Genomic DNA, 25,032 nt, shown 5'->3' with positions numbered 1-25,032 from the left:
GCCTGCAGCACACCTCTGCCTGCATCACTCAGGTGGGACTTAAAATACTTGGATTTCCAAATCCACAAATTCAAGCGTGTGTCTGTACACGTCTCTGGTTTGCTCTGTGCCTTCCCTCTTTTCTAATTGAGTTGTCCTTAGCATCCTAAAAGGTAAATCCAATTATAGCCTTTCAAAGGAGGGAGATGTCAGTTGATGGATTCTCTGATGAACTGACATTGTTTGCAACCAGTCAATCATCTGAATCTGGGGTTAAGCCTGTGCTCATGGTATATGAGAACCTTTTCGGGGATATAGTGACTCTGCCAAATAATGACTGCAGTATCTTATGGAAAGATTATAGAAATTCCACATCAATTTCCAACCAATGAAGTGAAGCAATTTTTTTATGTCCCCTCAGAGAAGAAAAACGTATTCAGCTCTTTAATTCCTTTTGTGACTTCCATGGTCAGCTCTAGCAACTCTGGAATATATTTTCTTTTGTTTGATTGAAGGGGTGGGGGAGAAGAATGTGGGAAAGTTTATAGAGAGGCAAGATTTCTAGAAACTGAAGAAGACTGAAAAAACCAGCTCTAAGAGGGGGCTAACCTCGGAATCAGACTGGCTTTGTGCGTGTAAATTCCTAGTTCAGTTATCAGGGCTCTTTAAGATCCCAAGGTCATTGTAAGCTCTAGCAAGTCCTAGGCTGGACAGCAGGCTCAGGATGCCGATAGAGTGATGGTCAGTAATGAGGCCCCAGAAAGGTTCTCACCAGCTTGACTGTATTCCCAAAATAGGATTTTCTGCATCCTGGCAAATACTGAAAGATCTTGAACACCCCACCGTATGAGGAAGGAAACACACATAATGAGATCAGTGAAAGCAGAGGGGAACTAACTGAGCATGTGCGGCCTTAGTATGAGACAGAAAAGTAAAAGAATTCCAAACGAGGCTATTCTGTCTGAAGAGAAAGAACAGGAAGAATTGCCTTGCCCAGGGTTGGCCAGCAAGGTGTTTTCTGTCCCACCTCATGGACTCTCTGGGGCTCTTTGAAGAGGCTACTGAAATTGTGCCCATTTGCCAAATGAGAGCACTAAAGTCCAGTCTCCTTCTTGCATACCTTTGTCAGAAGGTGATGAGCTTTCCAGTTAGCCATCAATCATAATTCAGCCATGGGACTTTTGCCTTAAAAACACACATGTGACGTAGTTGGTGTTTGATGTCATGCTCTGCTTATGCTGGGCTCTGGGGGCCTGCATGCAGGGAGGATGCTCGGCTGCTTGCTGGGGGAGGCGGGGACCGTGCTGCCCAACCTGAAGCCATCTGATTGTTTTTAGGAGCGTCCTCCCCAGCCCGGCCTGCCACACCATCAGCCCACTGCACCAGCGGGACCACGCCGCCGCCTCCTCCTCCACGGCCTCCGTCTCGGCCCAAGCTGCCCCCTGGGAAGCCCCCAGTGGGAGACGTGGTACGTTCCCATTCATTTCCTTTATTCTCTTCTTAATCTTTGGTTTGTCTCCATCAAAGGAGGAGTTGGTGGAGCTCCAAAAGGGAGGATAAGTGGACAAAACAAGGTGACTGGGGGAGGACTGTGGATTTCTAGTCTGACCATTAATAGCATTTTTACAGGGATATAACACAAGATACCCTAGGAGATACGGAGGCAGTAGAATACAGGGAGTCTGGCTTCAACCTGCCTCGGATCTCACTAGCTGTGTGACTCCAGAAAATCACTTGGCTCCACTTGGTCTCAGTTTCTACATGTGGAAAATGGGGCTAATCACTGCAAACACCTCACAAGGTTGCTGTTGGTATCAAATGAGAAAAAGTCTGTGAAGTGTTTTGTAAACCTCAATGTGCTTGATTAATGTCAGCCATCATTATTGGACAGCTAGATGGTGCAGCGCATAGAGCACTGACTGGGCTGGGAAACAGGAAGAGCTAAGTTCAAATCCAGCCTCAAGCATTTCCTGACTGGGTAACACTTCACTCTGTTTGCCTCAGTGTCCTCATCTGTAAAATGAGCTGGAGAAGAAAATGGCAAACTACTCCAGTATCTTTGGCAAGAAAGCCCCAAATGGAGTCATGAAGTGTTGAATGTGATCTTTTTATTATTATCGGTGCTTCCTTCAGTTTCCTTCAAATCTAAGCTCCGGCATCACAGAATTAGAGTTTTAAATAAAAATTATCCTGTTTTTCCAGCTACTAGTGTCCTCCCTCCAAAATTCACCTTGTATCTATTTTGTCTACACATACATGTATTTGCATATATATACATATATGTGTGTTTATATATGTATATATGTGTATTGTGTTAGCACATATATTTAGAAATATGTCTGTATTTTATATGTATATTATGATATATTTAAAACTATATAAGTACATATTTTGTGTATATATATTTATACACATATATTTTATGTATATATATGTGTGTGTTTATCATTGTGTATATATTCATATATGCATTGTTTGTGTATACATATATTTATAAATACACATGTGGATATATGTGTATATTGGTATCTCTCACAGAGAATGTTAGCTCCATAAAGGGCAGAAGCTGTCTTTTTCCTGACTTTGAGACCCCCCCCCTTCTTAGTGTTGCCAAGGAGACGTGAATTTCCATCCATCCCCAGCGTCCTTATCTCCTTGACAACTCTAATTAAGAGCTATGCTGTTTTTGTATACACAGTGCCTGGACATAGTAGGAACTTAATGGATAAAGATTGATTGATTGATTGATTGATCCCCATTATATAAACTGGAGCTCAGAAGGGATTAGTCCAGATCTCATAGCTTCTAAGAATCAGATGTGAGCCTCGTAGCCAGGTCTCTGGATTCCAAATCTACTCTTAATTCCTCCTAAGAGACTCCCTCTCAAATTGTTAGTATCTCATCTTATAAGACCACAATATAGAGTGCATCTGGCATTCAAGGATCTGGGCTTAGTTGTTGGAGCTCAGTCTCCATATGACTTCTTTCTGTGCCTCATTTTCCTTATTTGTCAAATGAAAGACCAGATTTTCTCTAAATTTACACACCTCTCAGTGACTTAGATCCCATGAAACTTAGATATTTGGAAAGGGCTATTTTCTCCACTGCTGGGTTATTAAGTCTCCTAAGACTGATCTCCAGGTCCTCTGAATTAGAAATCCTTAGCCTTTTTGTTCTGGAGTCAGGGAGATGTGAGTTCAAATCCTATCTCCACTAGCTATGGGACTCTGGGTAAACTACCTATGCCTATCTCAATCTCCTCATCTGTAAAGTAAGAATAACAAAAGCATTTACATGGGAAGGAGTTGCAGGGCAGCCTTTGCTGACACAGGGGTTGTGGACTGGGAATGAGATTAATTGGAGGCAGGGGGAGGAGGAGAGAGGTCGGACAATACAATGGCCTCTCAGGAGAGAGGTCAGAGGACAGCAACGGCCTCTCAGTCTCCTTGTGTCATCCTCTCACAAGAGGAGATCCATTCTGGATTGGATCTCCAAGCAGCCACTGTAAGGTGACTCCTGTGTATTTTAGCAGCTCTCCCATGTATTACAACATTTACCTCTCAGGGTTGTTGTGCAGTTGAAATGAGATAATATTTGTAAAGTGTTTTGCAAACCTAAAAGGGCTTTGTAAGCTAATAAATGCCAGTTATTACTATCATCATCATCATCATCATATCTCACCTTACATATAACATGAATCCTTTCTACAACATTACTGACAAGTTCTTGTTCAGCTACTGCTTGAGCATATCCTATAAAAAATCACTATTTTATGAAAATAATCATAGAGTTTAACATTTATAGAACTTTCTAAGGTTTGGAAAGCACTTTTCACATATATTAGCTCATTTGATCTTCACAACAACCATAATAACTAGGTACTATTATTGCCCCCATTTCCCAAAGAGGAGCACTGAGGATAAGAGAAGCTAAGTGATTGATTTACCCAGAAGCACACAGCAAGTATTATTGTAAAAATAACGTCTCTTTAGCACCAAAGAGCTCTATCCACAATGCAGGCCTCACCGTTTCCATGAGGCAATGAGCACATAGTTCTAATTATCCAGAAACCTGCCTGGTATTGATCCAAATTGTGGTTGCCAATAGCTTTTATCCATTGCTCATATTTCACAGACATAGAATCTCCAATTCCAACTGAGATGGAAGGAACCTTAAAGACCAGATAGTTCAATCTTATCTTAAAAGGAATCCTCCATCTAATATAATAAGAATTTTATTGTTATGAAGTCATTTCAGTCATGTTATCTCACTTGAAATTTTCTTGGCAAAGATACTGCATTGATTTGCCTTCTCCTTCTCCAGCTCATTTTATAGGTGAGGAAACTGAGGCAAACAGGGCGAAGTGACTTGCCCAGAATCACAAAGCTAGGGAGTATCTGAGGTGGGATTTGAATTCATAAAGAGGAATCTCTCTGACTCCAGGCCCAGTGCTCTATTTACCCCCTATGGCACTCCCTAGCTGCCCCCAGTCCCTAAAGATCTTCAGGTAAAGGTGAGATAACCAACCTGCCAAGGCTGGGCTAAATATCTGGCCCCTTCCAACCCTGACACTGAATGATATACTTAACTGCTACTGGAAGATTAAGGGGTCAAGTTGCAAAATGTGAGGAGAGAAATATTCAAATGAATGGCATTATAGGACACTATTTCAAGGGAAATACCATGACCTGTGAATCTAACTTTTGGCCATTTTTCTTCTTTTTCCTACAGTCCAGACCTTTTAGCCCTCCCATACATTCCTCAAGCCCTCCTCCAATCGCACCCCTTGCCCGGGCAGAGAGTACGTCATCAATATCGTCCACCAACTCCCTGAGCGCAGCTACAACACCTACTGTTGGTAAAAAAACAAAAACAAAACCAATCTCTCCTCTTTTCATCTCTCTCTAGGTTGGACTGGCTTTCTTTTCCAGTTGTGAAAGTTTTTGAGGCCCCTTGATTATGATCAAACTTGTCTTGCTGTGTGTGTTGCCAATCTCATCCGACTCTTCCTTCTCAGCAAAGAAGGCAAAGTGTTTTAACCATCCCATCCTCTGCCCCCTGCAAGAAAAAATGAAAACTAACACTTGTACTTTGTAGGACTTTTCTTACCCTATCACACATAAATTTATTAATATCTTGGGAAAATAGTACAAGTGTCCAAAGAAGGTTCTATGATTTAGATTTTATTTTCCATAACACTTGCCTAAACATTCTTCATTTAGAAAAATGTTTATTAAAATTCCAACAGTGTACCCTCCTAGAAATAACAATATTTGGAATCTTTTTTTATTATTTTTTCACTCATTCTTAAGTCATTTATTCATCCTTATGTGGATGGATGGTAGAAACTTTGGTGTTCTGAATATTAAGCACTTTCCCCTTTAATACCATTAAGAGTTATTGACACATCCTAGACTTGCTAAGAGAAACGAAACCATTTGCAACACTTCATCATCCATGTTGTTTGTGCTATTGATGGTTCACCATCTATATTGTGCTATGAATGGAATAAAGGCAAAGAGCCAGACAGTTTTCCCAAGTGTTTGATATCCTGATTTTTCCTTGGTCTGCTCTTCCCTCTTTCCAAAGCTAAGACTTTAGGAAGCCTCTTGGTCATCATTTGTTTCATCTGCTTCCCATCTTCCTTGTTTTTGCATGATATCAATTTCCCTTTCCTCCAGAGCCACTGCATCGACTCATTGTTTTCCTTTTCTTGGTAGGACTGTTCACCCTTCCCAGCATTTAAACTTCATTCTCATTCTAGCCTCACACTCTAGCCAGCTTGCAATACCTAGAGTACTCTTGGTTCCTTTCCATTGGACCTTGTCCTTGGACCCATGTCATCTCATCTCATCATCCAGCTGAGCCACCGACATACTCCTTGCTCGATTGCTACTCCCATCCATTTGCCCCCTCCCCACTCTTACCATCTTTTCTGGCATCAGCTGTTCTACCCACTCCATCTAGTTTGCCCTGTTGGTTGGAGCGGAAGAGAAGGATGGAACTGTCACTCAGAATGCCTATCTAGAGTAACCTCAGAATAATTGTCTGATCTAAAATTTAAGAGCAATAGTAGTTTTTACTTTTTTAATAGCAAGTCCTGGGGCTGAATTTTGTCCAAAATGTACACAATATGTTTCTATCATCCCTGCAGCAGGAACTCCAAATTGTGCAGATCTGTTCTTATTCTCAATGCGGTCAGTTTTCCCTCTTTCAAAAACAATAGCAACCATGAAGCTGTCACCTTGCTTTATTTGCTGAGGAGTATTTGGATTGGATTTGGTTCCATTTTTTATTTTGAGCTTTTGGTTTTGTTTCCATTCTCCTCGTGCATTCCCCACCATGTTTTTTAATTTCCTCCTGCTATGGACAGGTCACCTTACGGCCACAAATTCACTCCCTATCAGCTGCCTGACCATTCAGCAGCTCCTCATGTAGCATGATCTCCCTGGAGATAGAGGATGGGCTTGGATGACTTGGCAACAAGTACCCTATTCAGGATAGATTTTGGTCTCATGCAAACTCCATTTCTCATGGATTAAATGACAGAGATGGGGAAAATTGGGAAGGTTTCTAGCAATGTTTCTAAAAATGATGGGGACGTGTTTGTGTGTGTGTGTGTGTGTGTGTGTGTGTGTGTGTATGTACGTGCATATATGTATGTTTTTCTTCTTAGCCCTATAATCTTTCTCCAATACTGACTATGACAATGGAGTCAAAAACCAGAAGGGATGCAGTGGGAATCAAAGGGAACAAAGCAAAGAAGAAGTTAATTTGAGGTTGTGTGTTTCAGATCTAGGTAGGAAAACTGGGTTAGCCTTTAAAGAGCCAGGCAGATGAGCATGGGAGACATGAATGTAAAATTTAAAATGGAGTCTATAGAGACAGGCTTTTTATTCCATGTCTAATGAAGAATTCTAAGCCCCCAATGCTACCCCTGCATTTCCTCATGGCATTGGATGTTGATAAAAATCTGTTTATCTCATGTAAAGCATGGAGTTTTTGTCCCATGGAGATATAACTATGAAATCAGAGCTCTCAGAAATCATTTAGTCTAATGCCCTCATTTTAGGATAAACTTAGTCACAAAAAGATTTAATGTCAGATGTAAGATTTGGACCCTTTTTTTCCCAGAACTCGTGTTCTTTCTACTATATCACACTTATAATCTCCTAAACATAGAATAAATGGGGGAATGGATATAAGATACAAAGAGACAATTTTAGCAATGAATAAATGAATGAATGCATGAGTGAATGAATGAAATCACATTTATTAAATACCTACTAATACAAATACAAAAGCAGAGACAATCTCTGCCTTAAGAGATTATTTATTTATATAGAATTTATGTTCTAATGGAGGAAGCATCCTGGTTGGGGTATTTCACTTTGGAAAGTTACAGGCATGGTGATTAGAGCAAAAAGAAAGTAGATATGAAGTTGTTGGTTTTTTTTTCTGAACAGCTAGAAGAATCCCATTGTAGAGGCAGTGGGCTCCCCCTTTACTGGGAGTTCAACAAGAGTTGGATTTGTCAAGTAGTGGGAATTGTGTTCCAGACAGAAGTTGTTCTGGAATGGTCTCTTCTAGCCCATAGAATCATAGGCTCTGAGATGGAATTATGAAAAAAAGGAAAACAATTATGCTCTAAAAAACTGACCTCTCTTTCCAACGATGAACATTTTGACCCTTGTTCTCCCCTCATCTTGAGCTCATGAATCATGTTCCCTTGTAGCTGGACTCCATGTGTTGTGGTCACTAATAGTTTGGTTGGTGATCCCCAGATCTCCTCTCATGACTTCAGTGCCAAAAGATGGAGATATTTATGGATCTCTTTTATTATTGGATTCTTGAACATGTACAATTTAAATTGTATCCTCTGTCCAGGATCATTTCATAGGCTCAAAGAATCCCAAAGTTAGAAGTCGCCATTCCTATCCCCTATCCCCACAAGTTGTCATTCAGCCCTTAAATAAAAGCATTCCCGTGATGGGAAGCTCTTTTTTTAGCATCAAAGGAAACATCCCAATAAGCAACAGAAACGTCTTCATTTGATAGGAATCCCCAACCAGTTTCTAAGGCTTTAGTCATGTTGTCTGATGGTTTCTCCCACCCTGATTTTTTTTCCTATGCAAAGTGAGGCAGGAACTCTGAACTGGATCACTCTCCATAAAACCCCCATATTTTTTCCTTCTGGGCAGACATTGTCCTGGCAAAGGATGAGAAAGAATCCCTCATACGTATCTGGATGGTGCCAGTCGGGTTGCCAAGAGGCTCTGAAATGGGAAATTAACAACCAGTATTTATTAATTGTAAGAAGGTAAATGTAATGGAACTTGGCTCCCACCTTCTTTTTCCCTAGCAATGGGGGTCTCATAAAAAACGAATTTGGATTTTGGATTAGCGGAGAGGGAATTGGAAATGGTGTTCTCACTGCAGTCACTCCCTAGGCTAAGTTTTAAAGGCTGTTATTCCTCCACACTAAACATGCACAGAACTCTTACTTTTCTGCCAAGGCTGGGACAATACCGTATTTATCTTTGAATCTTTCAAGCAATGGACAGCATGGAGTGGCTCCAATCTTGGAACTTTGATCCTAAAAGCAAGGTGTAGCCCCAACCTATCCTACCCTAGTGGGCCAAAGATGAGCATCGTGGCCCTAGTCATTCTGGTGAGAGGGATGTAGTGAGTATTAGTGCAGGGCCTACAGGAGCAACCTGGAAAAGGTTGAGAATTCTCCTCCACCATGGCTTCTCTCTGGGACAGAAAACATCTGCATTTGACCATGACTAGTTAAGTAGGTTGATGCAGAAGCTAAGACACCTAATTGTACACGTAAGGCTGAATTAAGAGAGAGAAGCCCCGAGATGTGGGGTCATATGATCTTAGCTTCTTGGATCTTTTGCTGGAGGGGACTTCTCTCAATGCTCTCATTTCACAGATGAGCAAACTGAGCTCTGGGGAGGCTAAATTGAATTGCCTGATTTCACAAAGTCACACAGGTAGCTCTAGAACCCAGATTCTCTTATCTCAAATTCATCACTTTTCCAGTGGGTCACAATGGGAGATAATAGTTCTTGTCAGACTGCAATTTGGATCATTATCTTCTGAATACCTGAGTTCAAATTCAGCCTAAGACAGGTCACTTAATCGCTGTTTATCGATAAACTGAGGATAATAAGAACACCTATCTTCCAGGGCTGTTGTGAGGATGAATTGAGATATTTGCATAAAGCATTTTTGTAAAAGCTGTGGAAGTGCCAGCGATTTTTATTACCAAGAAGAAGCTAATGAGGATAAGATGGTAAAGGACAAGAACATTCTGTGGGCCCAAATTGAAGATTGATGTTAGACCAAGGAGTGCTGGCCCCAAATAGAATGAGTAGCCCAAACGTCCACAAGAGGTTGCAGGCAAAACCACTGGGTGACCACTGGCTGCATATCTTGCCAGAGGAATTCTTGTGGTGATGGGAGCTGGACCAGATGGTCCCTGAGAGCCTTTCCACTTGGGAATTCTGTGACCCTTTAGGCCAACTTTAGTGGAAGCTATAGTACTCCGTGGATATTTCCAGAGGTAAATCAAGCTTGTGCTAACTGCCAGGGTCCCATCTGGTGCAATTTAGGAATCATTTCTCCAAGAACCCAAAGCACCCTGGAGAAATCCCCAAAGTGCCTGACTTATAGCCATGAAATTGCCTCCCTCGAGAAGTCAGTCATCTGCTTGTTTCATCTCAAGGCCATTCCAGGCCAGTTTCAAGATCTTACTTGGTCTCCATGTTGATATTTAGAAGCCTCTAGGAGGTTTTCCAGAAAAGAACTTCACTTAGAGAATATTCTCATGGCTCATCTGAAGAATTCCAGTGGCGGGCTTCTGGTTCATATGTGAGGTACATTTTTTCCCCAATGTGTAGTCCAATTTTGATCAATTTTCATTGATTGAATTTTAATTAAGTATCACAGATAAGAAAAGCATAGAGGTCATACTGGGCTTGAGAAGCTGACTTCCCCTCATAACCTATCTGAATATGGGCCAGGGGTTCAATTTGTTGTACATCATCACCCTTGACACTAGAGTGTCCAGTTGTATGTCTGTCAGGAGCAGGGGATGCTGGTGATGGGTGCTGATGGTGTTCAGGGTTCTAATCAATAATGCCAGGGCTCCAGCAGAGGAAATTGGGATGGCTGAGGGAGCCCTTGGTCCTGTTGATTGATTAAAAAAAACAGAAGCAAGTCAGCACTTGCTGAAAGTGAAAAACCAAGAAAACCATTCCAAGGAAGGACCAAGGAAGCAAAGGAGGAGTTCTAGAGTAAACAGAACCAAGAGAACTCCTATAGGTTTTGACATAATCTAACCTCACAAAACAATGAGTGTTCAAAGGGATGTTAGTAGCCGCCTTTTACAGATGAGGGAACTGAGTCATAGAGCTAGAGGGGAATTGAGAAGTCTAATCCAATGCTGTCAAACTCAAATATAGACTTAAATAATCACAGATTAACATTATATGTGTTGCATCACATTCTTGTTTATTTAATTCAACACTTCCCCTATTACATTTTAATCTGATTCAAGTCTCCTCCAGAGTTTTGCCACTGAAGGGGCTACAAGATTGACCCCTCTGATCTAGTCCAAGTCCCTCTTGTTGCCTACAGGGAAACTGAGGCTCATAAAATTTAAGTGATTTAGGATTATAAAGTTGGGTATGTAGAAGAAACCGTTGGAGGACATCTAGTCCAAAATCTTTGTCTTATAGATGAATAAACTGAGGCCTGAAAGGATTAAGTAATATGCCCACAGATAATAAATTACAAAGACAGGGCTCAAAGACATTTCTCATTGAATTAAAACGGCATCACTTTCAAGGGAAGAGGAGACAAGACATCAAACCAGCTTCCTCCCTTAACAAATAAGACAGAGAGATCACCTTTGTCACATGTGCATACAGCTAGTCAGTGTCTGGGACGGGATCCAAACCCAGGTCCCTCCAATTTCAGGTTCAACGTCCTAGCCTCTACATCATGCGACCCCTCTGAGCCTTAGGGAAGGGAATTCTAAATAAGCCAAAGAAAGACTTTACAGTAGCTGTGCCCAAGTGTTGGTAAAATTGTGATTGTATAAGTTGTCACCTGCGAGGGGTGACATTGTGTGGTAGGGAAAGAACTGGAGTCAGGAAGACCTGGGTTCAATCTTTCCTCTGATACATACTAAGTGTGGGATCATGGACAAGTCACTTAACCTCTCAGGATCCCCAAGGAGCTTTCCAACACTCTGAGGTACATTTTACTTGTCATTCTGTATCAGGGGACAAGGTCTCCATGCCGAGAGTTCCCTATCCCAGAATCTCACCACCACCACCAAATGGTGTGGAGGGGAGGAAAGGGGAGAAATCCTTTAATCAGGGGCTAAAACATAGAAATAATTTAGTTCAATCTTTTCAGTTTATTGATGAGAAGACTGGAGTCTAGAAAAGTAAGAGAACCACCTAATGAAAGGTGGAAATGGGGGATTCCACCCCAGATCCTCTGACTTCAGACCCATGACTTTCCCACAAAGCCCACGGTGCCTCAGCCACCTCACTTTTTAGCTTTGTTGTGATGGATTTTTGTGTCTCTATCTATCAATATATGATCTATAGATATCTATAGATATATAAATATAGATATGTCTGTGGGGGTGTGGACTTTGCATGCTAGTTCACCCTGGTGAGCTGTCATTATGTAGCCTGATGTTCTTGTACACGGGCATCTGTCTGACCATTTGGGAATGATAACAGAGCAGAAAAAGACCCTGAAATCATCTGTTAATTATTCCTGAATCATCCCTTTAACAACCTGCTTTAGAATTTGATGTGATACGTGTATGATGAGGCTGACGGACGTTTGTCGGGACTCAGGAATGGGGAAACCGAGTCGTTTCCTGTATGTTTAGGGAGGGCCGGGGTTGGGCAGCAGCCTCCTGGAGTGTCAGTCTTGTCAGCTCGTGACTAGTGCCCTCATTACCTGCCACATCCCAGTGACTGTCCGTTTGTCTTTCCGTGCAAACTCCCTCGTGGTCTGCTGAGATATGGTGTGTGTGACTGGATTTCACTTGGGTTTGTGTTTTTTGTTTTGTTTTTATTTTGTTTCTCCCCCGTTCCTTTATGTTCCTTTGGTTCCGGGTGTCAGAAGATGATGTTTTTAATGGCAAGCTCCCTTCGTTTGAAAGGCACGCTGAAACTCCCGAAGGTACGGTGCCAGCCGAGAGACTCCCAGAAATCTCCGTTTGTAATGACCCAAGCCATTCTGTCATCCGAATGCTCCTACTGTCATGGACATGCAATCCACTCCATGAGTGTCCAGTGCCTCTCAGACACATCCTCTACTTACTGTCTGCAATGGGGGCCGAGCCCCCGACATCTCTCTTTTTTCTTTTGTAAATCACAAAGCCCCATCTTGCATGGCGGTTTCTCTGTGACAAGGTTGGAGAAACGGCGAGATGCTCTGGCTTTGTGAATTGACCGAGAAAGGAAGGAATAATTTAACTGCTCCGGAGTTAGTGCAGGGATTTGCATAGTTAGTCAGGTGATTTTTTTCTCAAGTATATAAAGAGAATTTGGAGTTCACATCCTAGGGAGAAGGGATGGGAGGTGAAAGGCATCTCGGACAAACCATATTCCTCCAATTTGGATGTCATTTAAAGGCAGATTTGAGCTACTTTTAAATCAATTAATGTCTGTTCTCTTCACTGATATTTCTCTATAACCAGTTAAACACAGGAGGGGATGCTATTTGAGGTGAACCGGGGATGGCAATTGCTGGATGGGCTTGCCAAAAACTAACGCAGTTAAAATATACTAATACCACTTGCATGTTCAGGATGCCTCCTCCTGCTCCATGCTCACCAGCAATCCAGTGTCAAGCAGTCAACAACTCCGCCATCCCTCCCTCAAGTCTTCCATAAGCTTTGCTTTTTGCTTTCTGCTCCCCTAATTCTCAAGGCAATGGGAACTGCCAGGGCCTGTTTTCCTGCATGTTAATGCCATGCAGTTCCTTCACCCTACTCCCCAGTAATTAGAATAATGAGCTGCTCTGTGACTCACACTGTATCCTTCTCTCTCCCTCTCCTTAACCTTTCCCATCCCGCTTCAACACCTGACCATACAGAGAATGACCAGCCTTCCCTCGTTTGGTTTGACAGAGGAAAGTTTTATTTGACTTTTGAAGGTAAGTAGGACATAGCATACCCACTCCCGTTTAATCCCTCATCCCCATCCTTGCCCCTTTTCTCCACAATTCCATTTTGAAATCCCAGAGATACCTTCAAAAAACAAACCTAGTCTTTTTCTCAAATGAAAATGCTATGGCTACTTGGAAAAGATGAAAAGTTTGATGAGAATTTCTTGAATTGGATTGGTATATGATCTTCAATTTCTTATACTAAAATCGAAAAAGAAATCTTGAGATTTTCTTAGCAAAGCAATTGATCGTACGTAAAATTCTAGAAAATTTGAGGGGAAAAGACAATAAACCACATTGGGTATTTTTTTTTGGCCAAGGAACTTAACTCTGTCAACCAGGGCTCTTTCTAAACTTTTCTGCAATCCACTGAAGATAAAGGTGATGTAACAAATACAAAAACAGTTTTCGATTTTGTAAAAGGAATTCACACGTGGTTGTAGAGTGCTTGTATTCCAGAAAAAAAACATTGCTTGTTATAGTTGAGCGTTATTGTATGGCCATGATCTGGGATGCTTCTTTGAGATTATATTAATGGTAAAAAATGGTATTTGTGTGATTTGATATCAGTGGTTCACTAAGTTGACTTTTGGAATAACTTTAGGACAACGATTAACTCTTACCAGTCCCCTCTTGCCATTTTAGGAAACTGAGGACTATGTACAAAATTCAGCACTTAGTTTATAATTTCACTATTTGTAGAGAGAAAGAGGAAAAGGGAAAGGAAGAGGAAATTTCATCTAATCAAGGTACCATCTTCTATAAATGTTTGACAAAATCTCCTTTATGATTGGGAGGAGATAGAGCAGTAGTGGCCACAGAGCTGAGCTTGGTCCTCTTTCTAGTATAAAATTGCCATGTGACCAAGGGAAACTCTCAATGCTCTTAAACTTCTTCTACTTGTTACCCATTTTTTACACAGCATCAAGTACAAAGGTATACAAATCAAACTTTTAGTGATAATAAATCACAATTTTGTGACCATTCAGTTACATAAAACAGGGTCATGACCCACAGTTTAATATGCTTTTCTCTGCGTAGTTCTTCAAGTCTAGATAGATAGACAGACAGACAGATGGATAGATAGATGGATGATAAGGGATAGACAAATAAATAGACAGATAGGATAGGATATACAGATGTATGGTCATCTAGATAAATGGATGATAGACAAACAAATAAGTAGATGGATGGATGGATATTTAGACAGATAGATAGACAAAAAAGGTAAATAAATAGGTGGATAGGAGAGAGATGATAGAGAAATAGAATAAAAAATGGACAGCTAGACAAACATATAGAAAGGGAACAAGTATTTAAGTCCCTACTATGCGCACTATGCTAAACACTTTACAAAGATTACCTTATTTGATTTTCACAACCACCCTGTGAGATCTCCATGTCTTCTTATAACTTAAGTATAAGTTAAGTCTTATACTTAACTCCTTTATAGGAAACAGTTTAAAAAGTTCTGATTACCTAATAATGGTTAATACTAGCAAACCATTTTGAGTGCATGTGTGACCCCACAACCTCAAAGTCACTCCTCTGGAACCCAACAGAAATCTTACATAAACTTAATTGAATGAATACTGACAAATGGCACTTTTATTTTACATCTGGTACCTGGACTCAACTTTGGTAAGTGTGTGACCTTGGCTATGTCTTGAGAAGAAGAAGGCCAAATAAATCTCGTTGTTTCCTGTGTCTTTCCCTGTCCTCTATCAAGAAGATTTTTATTCAGATGGAAACAAGAAAAATGAACATAAAGGCCAGTTTGAAGACATACCGAGATAGCATGAAGCCAGTAGGGAATTGTATGGGAAAAGAGAAAAGGAACCTTGATATCATAGAGTCGGAAAACCTGAGTTGGCAACCTTCTTCTCACATTTACTGACTTTTCTCAATTTCCGTATCTGTAAAGTAGAAATTATAATATATCTCATAATGACTTTGCAAGATTTTTGTGGAGAAAACCCTTTGTGAATCTGGAAGTGATAGATGCATTATTGCACATACTGGTGATGGAGAGGAATATTCTGGATCCACTGACTATAAAGAATGCTTTTACCATTTCTTATTTCCTCTATTTGCTATCCCCCAAGTCATTTTCCAGTAGCCACTATAGGACCCTCTTTCAAAAAAGTGGAACTTGTAATAATCACCTCGATTCCCAATCCCTAGGGAATGACTCTAAATATGGAAAGCATGGTGAAATTTTGGAAAACTAATAAAAGATCCATTAGCCAGGGTAAAGTCCCAGGAAAATGTTCTTGGTCATATTTCACCTTGGCTGGGGCTGCAGAGATAGATGGGTATCCTGGAAGTTTTTGGGGGGAATTTGTTTTTAAGGTACTACTAACCAGGAAACAGGGGGAAATCTGAATAGAGAATGGACTGACAAGGTTAGAGACTCGAGAAAACCAAGTAGAAGTCTATTATAGCAATCCAAGAAGAGGTGATCAGAGCCTGAAGTGTGGTTGTGATTGTGTGAGCAGATGGAAGGGGAGGTATGCATGAGAGATTGTGAAGGTAGAAATGAGAAGATTGGGCAATGAGTGGGCTGTGTAGTATACAAAAAGTATGGCATCAAGAGTTGCAAGCACAGTTGACAGGGAGAATGATGGTGTTCTTGGCAGTCCTAGAAAAGTTCAAAATAGAAAAGGCTTGGAAATAATGGTAATGAGTTCTGTGTTACACATATTAAATTTGAGCTATCTACCATGCATCCTGTTCGTGATGTCTGAGAAAGAGTTAGAAGACTGTGATTATAGCTCGAGGAGTGGGAGGGGAAACTAGAATTCGATCTAGAGTCAATAATATTGAGAGCTAAGGAAATCACCAACTGATATAGTATAGAGGACAGAGATTGAGGGGGATAGGACAGCACCTTAGGGAATAGGTAGGATTAGAGCATGATATGGAGAAATGGCAACAGAAACTAAGAAGGAACTTCAACAAGAGGAGAACCAGGAGAATAAGCAGTCTTTTTTTTTTAATTTATTTATTTAATAGCCTTTTATTTACAGGTTATATGCATGGGTAACTTTACAGCATTAACAATTGCCAAACCTCTTGTTCCAATTTTCACCTCTTACCCCCACCACCTCCCCCAGATGGCAGGATGACCAGTAGATGTTAAATATATTAAAATATAAATTAGATACACAAAAAGTATACATGACCAAACCGTTATTTTGCTGTACAAAAAGACTCAGACTCTGAAATATTGTACAATTAGCTTGCGAAGGAAATCAAAAATAGAATAAGCAGTCTTGTGAAAAATTGGAGAAGAAAATATCATAAAGAAAGTATTTAGCATACTACAGAGAAATCCAAAGGGATGAGGATGGAGAAAACAACACTAAGAAATCATTAGTGATTTTAAAGAGATCAGTTGGAGGAGGGAGCTCCAGAGTTCTTAGAAGAGAGTAAAAATGGGTAAATAGAGGAACCAATTGTTGGCACCTTCATCAGAGAGTGTAGCCACAAAAAGAGGAGAAATATGGACCAGAGGTATCAAAGATGGTCAGATACAATGAAGGGTTTTTTAAAGTACTGGGTGGTGGAGACATTGTCATGTTTGTAGTCAGTAGAGAAAGAGCCATAGATAGAAACTTCTAGATAGAAAGAGACTAAAGATTTGAGATATAAAGTAGGGATGGGAATGGAAGCAAATTGCTAGAAAGGTGAGAAAGGACTGGGATTCAGGACTGAGTGATTTGCCTTGACAAGAAAAAGAACCATTTCTTCCCGAGGCCAGAATGGAAGAGGAGATAGTAGAGGACGATGCCTGAGTGATGATGATGAGAAAGAAAAGAGGGATCTGGGCAGATCTTAGTGAATGGTTTTTTTTTCAATGAAATGTCCATAACTGAGAGGATAAGGAAGAGGGTGTCATGGGAGATGTGACAATAAGAAGTTTTTGGAACACCCATTGCAGAGAGTAGACTTAATTAGAAAGGAATAGAGTATTTGCCTTGCTGCAGTGAGAGCCCAGTTGAGATTAGATAATAATTGATAGAGTCAATAAACAATAAGTGCCTTCTAGGTACCAGGCATTGTGCTAAGTAATAACATAAATTGTGCTCTGTGTGAGCCAAAGGGGGTATTTCCAAGGCATCACTGCCCCCTGTTGTTGAGCTATTTTACATGGTGCTCAAATACAAGATCTTTGACTTCAATTTGGATGGCTGTCACATGGTCCAAAAGGAGCTGTCTTGGCCCGTGCTTCTCTGAGGCATAAATAGATGTCCCGTGGTATTACTGGAGTGATCACCAAGCATGTTCTCCCTTGAGGCAGAATCAGGTGGGCAGAGTTTGGAGCCGGAGAGATGACCAGCAGGACTGAGGTCACTGGACTTGGCTAAGCTCTAAAACCCCGCAAGAAGTAAGAGGCATGCTTGTGTTTTGAGGTATGGCTTTCCAGTGGGAAAATAGCAAAAAGATGCTCATGTCTCCTGATAATCCCACTTCTGATCCCATTTAAGGTGCGTGTTAACTGTCCCAGGGAGAATCACTTAGGACAATCCAATCCCATTAGATTGCCAAGAACAGGTGCTGTATCTACTACTATTGCACTTTGCCTCTTTATCCCATCCAGATACGTTTTAAAGTGTTGAAAGAAGAGAAAGACAGACTTCTGCCTTATATGAAAGCAGTTTGTTTCTAAAACAAAAATAGGCTAGAAAAAAAATCTGGACCTATACTGGTGAGACTCTGGTTGTGTGTAGATGCAAGTAAAAAATGATTTCAAATATGAGTTTAAGAGAAGGCAGGAATGTTCTTCTTTCAAAAACTACAGGTTGCCTCAAAATCCCTCCTTTTCTGGATAATAAATTGGCTAAATCGGGGCAGCTAGGTGGCTCGGTGGGTAGAGTCAGAGGACCTGAGTTCAAATCCAGCCTCAGACACTTAATACTTCCTGGCTGTGTGACGCTGGGCAAGTCACTTAACCCCAGTTGCCTCAGCCAAAAAAGGTGCCTCAGCACCTTGGCTAAATAAGGAAGTTAGTTCTCTACCATATGAAGAAGGGAAGGGATTTCAGGTTCTGGAGCATCACAAGATTCTGTAATAGATTTGGGACAAGACAGTGACAATAGCCAAAGAAAACTAATTTCCAAGCCCTCAAAGGAAGTGTGCTGTGTGTGAATGTTGTGGCACCTGGAACGTAATTAAGAGAAAGTTAAAGCCCCCAAAAGAAAGCCAATGATAGCTAATTGTTGGTGTATAGAATTTTTTGGTGTTTTTTTTTTTAATTTACCCGACTCTAACATATATATTTCTATAGATCATACTCTGGTGTTTCTGCTAAACATAATCATGTGCTTAGTGAGGTTTTTAGTTTCTAACATTTTAATAATTATATTTTTATTGATTACATATGCACTAATCTGTGCTTTCTGCTATCCATGACTGGAAAAAAGGCATGACTTGTTTGGCAACAAAGACCAAAGACCCACCCAAAACAAAATGCGCCATTCTCACTCGGCACCAGCGATTCAGATCATAAGCATGGTGCTTCAAAGGAAGTAGTCATCCTCTATAGGGCTGAAGCACCGAAATCTGTCATCTCCAAAGTCACATTATAAATCACTGCCCTTGTTCTATTTTCATTTCCTCTCTTCCTTTTGGTCTCTATTACCTTTTCCTTCTATCTTTCTTTGTATACATTTGCTCCGGGCCATATGGCTCAGCTTTCGAATCCAGGCCTTCCTAGCTCTAAGCCTATCTGATGGCCTCGCTCAAGAAAATTTCCTTGATGAAAAAGTAGGATTTGAGCCTAGGTGTCCTTGCCTACGTATGAACCAAGTGTTTTTTCTCAGTATTCCACGTTCTGCATAACGCCTCCAAATCTTCATGAGCCCTTACTTTCTAACTGACCATTTTCTTCATCAGCTCACAGGAATATGGTGAGTGACAGGAATGGCCTCCTCATACATGGCTGTGCTTGGACACTTTCCTCCATTATGCTGAGAGCTCCCCAAAGGAAGGGGCCCCATAGTAAGGGCCCACTCAGTGTTTGAGGGAACGCAACGGATGGATATTGGTCCTTGGAGTCAGGTGGCCCAGAGTCTGAATCTTGCCTTCACTATCCCTTCCCATCTCTCTGACCCTAGCCAAGTCCCATTCTGTCAGCCTCAGTTTCCTCGTGTGTAAATTGGGGATAATAATTATGAGGAGCAAATGAGATGTAATATGTATAAAGCTCCTTGGAGACCTTAACGTGCTTCATAATTGCTAGCCATCATTATTGTTCTCTTCCTTACTGTCGAGGGCAACTCTCTGTCCACTATTCCTCACTCTTTTACCAATGGACAGGAAGGAACAGAGCTTTTATTAAATGCCTACTACGTGCCAGGCGTTGTGCTGAGCCCTTTACCAATACCTCATTGATAGACAGGTGACAAATAAACCGAGGGAGTAGAGCAGAAGAAATAGGATAGAAGAATGGGCTTTGGGCTTCCCCTGGGACTTGGTCAAACCTTTCAGGAAACAAGGGATGTGGCTGAGCTGTGTGTGGACCTTGTTTGTTTTGGAAAGAACTGAATTATAACAAACATTGCCTATGCAACGTCAGCTGCCGGGCTCTGAGTGTCCCACAGGCTTTCTTAACTGGGACGACGCGCAGCCTTTTCTCAGTTGATTTTAGAGCATAGAAATGAGCCCAAATAGCACATCCGTGAGGTCCGACCTACTGCCTCTGCGGAGGCGTATTATTAGAGCACGTTTTAGAGATTGATGTTCATGCTGATCAAACCTCCAGGGTTCCGTAGCAGCCTCTGAAAGAAACAGGGCAAGGAAATCAAGCAGCCTCTCCTTGAAGATGGCATGTGAAAGGCGAGCCTGCTACAGTCTTTGACAAATCGGTTCGAAATTGCTAAATTGGGGGGATCCCAGATTTACTTTAAAAAGCAATTAATCTCGCACAGTGTCAGCCTGTGAACTGATTAACCTAAATCCATCAGTGTAGCTTATCAACTCAGAATTTGAAGACATTTTAAAGATCATGAAGCCCAGCCCAGTCCCAGAGCATGAATCCCTACCCCCCCAAAAAAATTAAAAACCTTCATCAGGAAGTGATCCTCCCACTTCCATTTAAATCCTCCACTGCCTGGGAATTCACAACCCCGGAGATGGGGCACATTCTATTTGGGGATGGTTCCAATTGTTAGGATTTTTTTTTCCTTTATGTTAAATCAAATTATGCTTCCCTACCCCTCTGAGCCACTGAGTGCAAAATCGCTTTCTTTCAAGTTACCGTCTTGTCTTGATTCTGACCCCAGAATGACAGTGGCTTTCCTCCCACAAGTTGAGATTTAACTATTTTGTACGTATTAGTATTTGTTAATTATACGTTTATGATATTCCATATGCTAACGTGCAGAGAGATTACCTCAGCTTTTGCAATTACCCATCAGAATGTCAGCTCACTGAGGGAAGGATTGTCTCATTCTTTGTCCATGAATCCCTCGTACTAAGTAGCTTGTGCCTGACATATCCTCAGAAGGGTCTTAATCAATGTTTTGATGTTTTGATTGGTCCTGATTTGTCCCTTTTTGCTAGAGAGAATGAGTATCCTCTGTCTTTCTGGTGGCAGCTTTTGGAATAGTTACATATTCTGGTCACATCTCCCTCCCACCCCTCACGTCCCAACCACAGTCTCCCTTCTTCAGGTTAAAATCGCCCAATTCTCTGGTATTGCACAATATTGCATCTCCTCATCTTCCTCATGGCTCTCCTGGGAGTGTCCCAGCTTGTCTAAATGAAGTCACCAGAACTGTCCAAAGTATTTCCCAGAAAACGAATTCCTCGTTTCGGAGAGTGTGGCTATCAGGAGGGCAGGAGCACCTGTGGAAGGTTGGGCTTGCGGATCACTGGAACGTAGACGGTTCTTTCATCTTAATTAATTTCCAACATCTGTACCATATCTCCCTCCACTTCCCATCATCCTCTGTCTATTTGGTTAGAATTTTTTTTTATCCCAAGTGTTGGACACATTTAAATCTACTGACTTGCATCCTAAGCTGGCTAGCGGCAACATGCACAGAGCACTGGGTCTGGAATCAGGAAGCTTCATCTTCCATGAATTCAAATCTGGTTTCAGACACTTTCCAGCTGTGTGACCCTGAGCAAGTCAACCCTGTCTGCCTCAGTTTCCTCATCTGCAAAATGGGCTGGAGAAGGACATAGTGAACCACTCTGGCATCTTTGCCAAGAAAACCCCACATGAAGTCTGGATAGTTGGACCTGACTAAAATGAATGAACAACTGCACCACCGATCTCCCCCAGGAGGAGGAGCTCGTCTTGCTCCTGCATTTGGGAGACTTCACAGTGCTCACTCCCTGAAGGGCCAGTCGACTTCATCCACACCCACACTGATCGATGGGAAGCTCTATGGCTCCAAATCATGGAACACCAGCATCTCAGAAGAGAGGGAAGACACGTTGACTATAAGTTGGCTCCTCGGTGATAGTCACAATGGCTTCCACCTGAGAGGTGATGGAAAAAATGGCGTCCAAGAAATAGAGACCTGGAAAAGAAGGTGGGCTGACATGTTGGGGAACAGGGATGAAGAGGTCAGATGTCATGCTGGTCCCCTCCAAAGATGGAATAGTCCCCAGCAACATGGGGGACCTTTGATGGGCGATGTATGGAAAGCCATGCATGAGAATCGCACGGGACAAGGAGGTTTGGATGGGTCTACAATGGAGTAGAGTCTCTCACTTCCATCTGTTGCTGTCACGGAGCGAGGCAGGCGTTAGGCTGCGGTGGCGGGCTACTTGTCCATGATATTGAAGCCCAAGTCCTCTTTCTGTGTGTCACCGGCTGCCAAGCTTCTTTCCGATCCTCAGATTCTGTGATTTGTGATCCCTAAGATCCCTTCTGGGTACAATCCTAGGGCTCTAGTTCCTTTGCCTCTTGGGCAAGGTCCACAAACCAGACCCCATTCTCTTTATCAGAGACCATTTCCATCTCAAGCCTTTGAAATTTTCAAGGGCTTAAAATTTTTTCACTCTCCTTCCATGTAACCTGAGGCTTTTCTAGTCTTTTGTGGATATTATGGTTTCTGTGGCAGATGGCACTTGAATCTTATTCTCTGCCCTGTTCCTCCCATCTGGCACCTCATATGCCTCCCACCTACACAGTAACCCCTGCGCTTCAGGTCATGTTCATTAGCCATTGCAAGGCTAGTCTTATGTGTAAGTGCAGTAGTCGGCTGCCTGACTTGTAGGTGAACAAAAGAAAAAAATGAAAGGGATGTGGGAAGAGACAAAGAGAGAGAAAGACAGACAGAGACAGAGAGAGACAGAGATGGAGAGACAGAGACAGAGAGAGACAGAGATGGAGAGACAGAGACAGAGAGAGACAGAGATGGAGAGACAAAGAAAGAGAGAGACAGAGACAGAGAGAGACAGAGACAGAGAGAGACAGAGATGGAGAGACAGACGGGGGGGAGAGAGAGAGAGATGGAGAGACAGAGACAGAAGAAGAGAAAGAGAATGAGAGACAGGGAGAGACAGAGAGAGAGAGAGAGATGGAGAGCCAGAGACAGAGGAAGAAAAAGAGAATGAGAGAGAGAGGGGAAGGAGGAAGAGGAGGAGGAGGAAGAGGAAAAAAGGAAGGGAAAAAGAAAGAAAAGGAAAGAGGAAGGATAGAAAGAGGGAGGGAGGAAGAAAGAAAGGAAAAGAGAGGAAAGAAAAGGGAAGAAGAAAGGAAAAGAGAAGGAAGGGAGGAAGGAAGGAAGAAAAGAAAAAAACTCTAGCTTCTTGTCGATACTTCAAATTGCACAGGCAAAAGTAAAGCTGTTCCTTCTACATGAAAGTTGGTGCTTGTGATGAGGAGAATAGGGAGGTCATACAGCCCAGCAGGTCCTGCTGATGCCGACAATAATGGTCTACATTGGGCTCCCTCTTATCTCGCTGGCAAGGGAAGAAGGTGAGCTACAGAGGGGAGCAGTATCTCCCTGCACAGTGACTGAAATGCCCAGTTGGAGGGGGTAGGCCATCTGACCCATCTTTGCACCTATCGGGACAATTCCCTTCCTGTTCCATGAGCCTGAGGCTCCCTCCCCCTCTTCTGGCCTCTTCGGATAGCCCGCATTGCCAGGCCCCATGACCAACAAGATGGAGGGTGAGATTTAACTTTAAAATTGGGAAATAACAGCATCTGTGTCCCGGGGTTGTGCTAAGGCTCAAACAAAAGAATATTTATAAAGTGGTTAGCACAGGCCTGGCACATAGGAGGTGCTTAATAAATGGGGGCTCTTTTCCCCTTCCTCCCTCCACGCAACTAGTATAAATAGGAACATTCAAAGACCCTCATTGCTGCAAAAGCATCCTTTTCCTCTGTGCTTATGATGGGCATCCCCAATGGCCTCACTGCTCAAAGCATAGAGGGGCTATTTCTTTTGTAAAAGATTATAATATATGGGGGCAGCTGGGTGGCACAGCAGATAGAGCACCAGCCCTGAAGTTAGGAGGACCCGAGTTCAAATCTGATCTCAGATACTGTGTGACCCTGGGCAAGTCACTTAACCCCAATTGCCTCAGGAAAAAAAATATATAATATATGCCTGAGAAACATTTTGCTTGAGAAGAGTCTTCCTATCATAGAGTTTTGTTGGTTTTTTTAATTTATCAAATTTCTATAGACACGACAAAATCTTAGATTTCTCAGATCTGAATTCAAAACCAGCTTCAAATATTACTAGCTGTGAGACCTTTAGTAAGTCACTCAATCTTTTCTTTTCCTTAGTTTCCTCATCTGTGAAATGGGAATGATAATAATACTTTCTCTCAGGTTACAATGGGGATCAAATGAGAAGATATTTGCAAAGTGCTTTGAGAACCTTAAAGCACTATGTTACCACTAACTATTATATTTCTTAATCATTTGTATGACTCTATATCATTTAATCAATGAGTATTTGTTAAACACTTACCATGTACCAGACTTTATATCAGGCCCCAGAGATACAAAAATAAAAATTAAAAAGCTCCTGCCCTTGAGGAGTTATATTTTCCCAAGCTTAACAAGTATATGGAGAAGTCAAATATATATTTTATTCAAAGTAAATAAAAGATTATTTAAGAGATGAGACATTAGTAGCTGAGAAAATCAGAAAAGTCCTAATACAAGTAGAGATATCTGGGTCAACCACAAATAATTAACTATGAAATAATCTGTTATTCTTTATTCATAATCAAGTCAAAAATCCTGTCAGTACATCCACATTCTATTGTCAAAAAGAGAAAAAAGCAGTTCCTATTGGTCAGTAATTTTTAGTCTCTATTTTCATTTGCTGAGGCAATTGGGGTTAAGTGACTTGCCCAGGGTCACACAGCTAGGAAGTGCTAAGTATCTGAGGCCACATTTGAACTTGGGTCCTTCTGACTTCAGGGCTGGTGCTCTAACCTCTGGGCCACCTAGCTGCCCCTATTTTCATATATCTTTTGCACTCTACAACCTTTTCATTTGGAACATCCTTTGTTTTAAAGCATCTTGCAAATCAATCCTTGAATGCCTTAAAAGTTGTCATCTCCAACACAGAATTACTTTTTAAAATTATCCTATTTCCGTTATATTTAACAAGCTTCTTCTATCCCTCATTGGAGAAAAAAATAAACTCTGTAACAAATATGCCTGGCCAAGTCAAAAAACAAAAAGGAAATTCTCTATGTCGTTCACATCCGAGAACGTTGTGTCTCGTCCCGCATCTGAGCCTGTCCGGAGGCGGGTGGCCCACCTCAGTGATGACTCTCTGAATTGTATTGGTCATTGCATCGATCAGCTCTCCGATCTTTCCTAACCGTTCATCTTCACAATATTAGTGTCTC

The 25,032-nt window shown here is 41.6% G+C and overlaps 1 protein-coding gene across 20 annotated transcripts in view; it reads left to right on the top strand.

Moving 5' to 3' along the window:
• SGIP1 (SH3GL interacting endocytic adaptor 1) overlaps positions 1–25,032 on the top strand; it is a 271,977-nt gene that overhangs the window by 219,214 nt on the left and 27,731 nt on the right. For 15 of the 20 annotated variants that reach the window (XM_031968947.1, XM_031968946.1, XM_031968942.1 and 12 more), the window contains 3 exons: positions 1,317–1,447; positions 4,711–4,837; positions 13,120–13,179. In XM_031968947.1, coding sequence (XP_031824807.1) covers positions 1,317–1,447; positions 4,711–4,837; positions 13,120–13,179 — 318 coding nt within the window. The remainder of the gene's footprint in view (positions 1–1,316; positions 1,448–4,710; positions 4,838–13,119; positions 13,180–25,032) is intronic. The other 5 variants (XM_031968951.1, XM_031968949.1, XM_031968950.1 and 2 more) reach the window with 1 other exon arrangement.

Source organism: Sarcophilus harrisii, chromosome 4 (assembly GCF_902635505.1).
Source record: "Sarcophilus harrisii chromosome 4, mSarHar1.11, whole genome shotgun sequence".
Taxonomy (NCBI): Eukaryota; Metazoa; Chordata; class Mammalia; order Dasyuromorphia; family Dasyuridae; genus Sarcophilus; species Sarcophilus harrisii.
This window is presented reverse-complemented; position numbering and strand designations above follow the sequence as displayed.